Source organism: Schistocerca serialis, chromosome 9 (genome assembly GCF_023864345.2).
Source record: "Schistocerca serialis cubense isolate TAMUIC-IGC-003099 chromosome 9, iqSchSeri2.2, whole genome shotgun sequence".
In the NCBI taxonomy this organism is placed as follows: Eukaryota; Metazoa; Arthropoda; class Insecta; order Orthoptera; family Acrididae; genus Schistocerca; species Schistocerca serialis.
The window spans coordinates 61,888,339-61,892,592 of NC_064646.1; the positions used below are offsets into that span (position 1 = coordinate 61,888,339).

Here is a 4,254-nt window from a genome sequence, read left to right on the forward strand (position 1 = left end):
GAAAACTAATATTATTGCCAACTTTAATGTCAAGATGGTATATTATACTTGGCCAACCCAACTGTTAAGTGAACTTTTGCATTTGTGTGGGCCTGCAACTGCAACTATCCACAGAGTCTGATAAAGACATTACTACCACACAATGAAAAATACAAATGTTGACAGTTTACAGTGTATAAAACCATTATTATACTAAACAATTAAAGCCTTGAAATACAGGCTAGGTGACTGCTGTGGCTCCAGTAAAAAGTGTAATTTTGAAATTTATACTCCTTTAAGCCCAAACAAAACAAAGTTGTTAGGTGTGTAGGACAGTCTGTTACAATAATTATTCAATTATTGGGTAATTTTCTTTCCTAGATGAGTAGAGAAATGTTACCATTACATATTTACAGATTAGTGAAAATAAGTTAAACACCACAGATAGTTTTTGTAGCAATTCAAATTTAATGTGAAATGTTGTCGTACCAGTGGCTAAAGAGATCAGATTGTATTATTCATCTCATTGCAACAGATTGTGCATATCGTCTCTCAGCACCCATCGTAATTACTACTATATTACACCTCTTTTAATGGGAGATTAATCTCATTTTCATAAACATTTCCATTTCAGTTAAATTGTTCAGTTTTAAATAGGTTTCCATCTAGCCCTGTGCAATAGCCAAGATCCTTGTAATCAGAGCAAAGTCACAATTACTAGAATGAGAGGTGGTTTAAAATAAAAGATACAAAACTTACCATAGAAAATGTTTATTGAATATCAATACAAATACTATCAGTCTTACAATTGTGACAATTATGAATACCTACAAACTGTACACAAAATTCATTCTTCTAACAGTTGTGCATGAAAATTTGCTTTACACTTACAGAAAATTAAAGCGATTCAAAAATCATTAAATGCAGTCTTTCACATACATAACACATTCATCACGAGAAGCAGAAAAATGAAGTGTTAAATTTCTTGAAAGTACAATGACAATACAAAACAAATAATCCATAAGTTTTAACACAAGCAATGGATTATTCACTGCTCCATCTTCTCTCCTCCCTGCTGCTGGTTGGTAACTGCTGGAGCACCGGTCTGCACAACTTGTACCACACGCTCACCGCCCTCTGCTGGAGGGAGAGCCTGAAAACAAGGAAAAAAAAAGAATCAAATTAGTGTCCAGATTTAACAATAGTTTATGGGTCTCTGGAGTACAAATGAGTTTTTTCTCTGCCATATAATTTTTGTTTGTTAATATGAAGCTTTCATGGTTGTGTGAATATTTGGCACAATGCACTGTTTCTATAATATTCACATATAATCCTATTCATTTACCACTATATAATTAAAGAATTTGCACCATGAATACTTTGGACTTAACATTAAGTTTACTTATCACTTCCCACTCTCTTACTCCAGATCAAGTCACCACTAACCCAGAAACAAAATATATGCTCAGTAATTTATTGTATGCCCTAAGCATATTTGACCTACATTTTTCCTACAGTTTGCAGATGCCCCATTTCAGTGTTTTTGTGCCAGTGACACCACCACACCACTCAAAATTAAGAGATATTTTGCTGCTACTCTTCGAACTACCCTGAAATCTGTTCCAATCAATATGGATCCGTCCCAGAACTACAACATTGCATCAATGTTCGTCTATTTGCCTGATGATCTTGTTTGCCTTGTAAACAGTATCATACCTCTCACTTGCAGATTACTACCAATTGCTACCTACAGGCTCTTACAAATGTTTCCTCTACAAGCACTTCCACTACAAGGTCACCATATTCTCTGTATGAGACTTCTGCAGCAGAAGACTACTCACTGGTTCACACGCCAAATTATCATTATCACTCCACTTACGTGCTACAGAAACTTCTACATACAGTTCTGCAAGCAAATATGAACTATAATTTACTGTTAGTTTATCAACGGCATCTTCTGATACATACCTTCTTTGGTGCCGTGATTGTGAGGACACCGTCTGATGACAGTTGCGTCTGCACCTGTTCGGCCACTACGTCCTTCGGCAGCAAATAACGACGCTGCATGTGGCGCGATATGTAACCATGCTCATCTTGACGCTCTTCGTGTTTTGCTTCTACCACCACGCTGTCGCCCACTACCTTTACCGTCAGTTCCTCCGGTTTGAACTGCTGGACGTCTAGATTAACCTGCAACGAGAACAGTCTCGTAAGGTCCGCCAGCGGTAACTTTTCTGTGTCTTGCTCTACCCATTAACCGCAGAACTAGCAATATTTATTTTTCTTTCTTGGGCTGCGAATATAGCAGCTCAAAACAGTGTTATGTTAAAACGTGACATTCACTTACCTTGAACCCATCTTTGTTGTTCTGGATGGTAGACACGCCGGAGTTACGAGCTGCCAAATGACGCCATGGTCTGTAGTAACCAGACAGAGCAGGAACGACAGACAGACGAGGGAAAAGCAAGTCGTCGTGTGTCAACCCCAAGCCGAAATTCTGGTCAAATAATGACATCTGACGGTCAACATCGTCCAACAAGTGGCGGATCATCGGTGTCAAAGCCATCTGCAACGATAACGGAGCGATTTAAGTCACTTGTAATATACTAACACAATAATTCCCACTGTACTAACAAGAGATACAACGAAACACCCGCATGAGTAAACTAAACTCACTTCTGTAGCTAGTAACTACATGCAGACTAACGAATCACTACTGAACAGTTTACTGATATACTACACTACCCTTGGTTAACAATAATAGTCGGAAAAGAAAAAACTATATTACGTAACCGCAGGTCACAAAATTTCTGGTGCCGGAACTTTCTGTAGCCATATAGTGCACAAACCCTCATAATAAATATGCCTGATCTATAAATCAGATCACCAACATTATTTCATTCAAACTCAGCGAGTAAACAAGACAGAACACCATCGCAAAAAACACATTTCACTTGAGCACTTACCTTTCACGCGAGAAAACGCTGCGGTATCTTCGATAACACTCGCACTCGTCAAACACACCTTGTCTCTGCGGTAAACTGTGCTTCGCGAGCCCGCGCTAAGGTTTATATATATGCTCATGCCAGTGCTACCAACATCGTGCGAATGAAAGTAACTTACACGTTTGGAGCGAGCGGTAGCGGCGTCTGAAACTGGCGCGCGCCTTCCAGATATTTCGAGTCACAAGCAGACGCTCTTTGAATGATAACATCGTCTGATCACGCCGATCTGCATACGAGTTTGAATCATACAGGTCTATTACGACGTCTGAATTCCGGTTAAGTTTCTTATGAAACTACGATTTTTTTTATGAAAAAACGCTGCATGTACCATGTATGTATGAATTTGTGTGGCTGAAAAATGGGTCGCTATCGTAATTTAAAACCACAGCGATCGAGTTTTGTACATTTGTTTTCTGGCAGTTATCAGCTGTTTGCTGTTCTGATACTAAAGAACTTCACAAATATTCGTTTCGTAAATAAAAAAGGCCTTTTTCTTGCTGCAATATATTTTATATGTTCCAGACGCGTTTCGCCTTTTACTTTAAGGTATCTTCAGTGGACTGTAGAATGATGCAATTTTGTTTTGATATACGTTGTTTGTAGATTATAAAACAGTTTTTACGTAAATAAGTGACACAGTTATTCGAGTTTTGGGCTGGCATCTGCGTTTCCTCTCATGTAGCATATAATCACAAACAGGAAATAAAATTACCTATGTTGGACTGCATTAACTATGAGATGAGTGTGCCTAGGCGTAATTTGTTCGTTAAGTACTTTAGGTGACGGAGACAGTTTTAATACGTAAATCGACTTCAGTACTTTTTTCTACTTAAATAATGTTACGGTATCAATAGTTTAGACTCAGATTATGAAAGTCATGGTAATATATTTCATGCACGTCATAACGCTTGTTCACCCTTAATTTATAGGTCAAATATAGAGCAAGTTAATAAAAAGAGTCAGTAAATTATCCTTTAGTACGTGGGTTTGCTGAAATTTCGATTGCGCACATGATTAAGGTCGAGTTATTTTGTGGAGCAAACTAGATGCTAAATACTATACAACTGCCACGCAAAGTTCGTATTACTGCCATACGATAATTATCTACTGAATGCCCTTATAACAACGTGTACAGTGAGAAAGTTTACATTACAGAACTATCTTGCGGTTCTCTACTAACGTCTGGCATTTCTAGCCTTGGCAGTAAACATAGAATTTTTTTCAGCAAATACATGCCATTATTATCTTTGACAATATAGGAATTACACGA

General features: G+C 37.9%; 1 protein-coding gene across 1 annotated transcript; it reads right to left on the minus strand.

The window, feature by feature from the left end:
- Positions 1–734: 734 nt before the first annotated feature.
- LOC126419863 (protein lethal(2)essential for life-like) lies at positions 735–3,045 on the minus strand. Its single transcript, XM_050087121.1, has 4 exons — positions 2,946–3,045; positions 2,327–2,545; positions 1,948–2,169; positions 735–1,132 (listed from the first exon to the last, which is right to left on the minus strand). Exons 2-4 carry the CDS (start codon positions 2,543–2,545, stop codon positions 1,028–1,030), a joined length of 546 nt encoding a protein of 181 aa, XP_049943078.1. The 5' UTR covers positions 2,946–3,045; the 3' UTR covers positions 735–1,027.
- Between the last annotated feature and the right edge of the window lie 1,209 nt (positions 3,046–4,254).

What these genes read in the sequence shown, in the direction of transcription:
- LOC126419863 (XM_050087121.1), bottom strand. Translation starts at nt 2,545, where the DNA reads ATGGCTTTGACACCGATGATCCGCCACTTGTTGGACGATGTTGACCGT. An exon ending in ACAACAAAGATGGGTTCAAG is followed by an intron (nt 2,170 to 2,326) that starts GTAAGTGAATGT and finishes TTCTCGTTGCAG; the next exon opens with GTTAATCTAGACGTCCAGCA. An exon ending in CAATCACGGCACCAAAGAAG is followed by an intron (nt 1,133 to 1,947) that starts GTATGTATCAGA and finishes CCTTGTTTTCAG; the next exon opens with GCTCTCCCTCCAGCAGAGGG.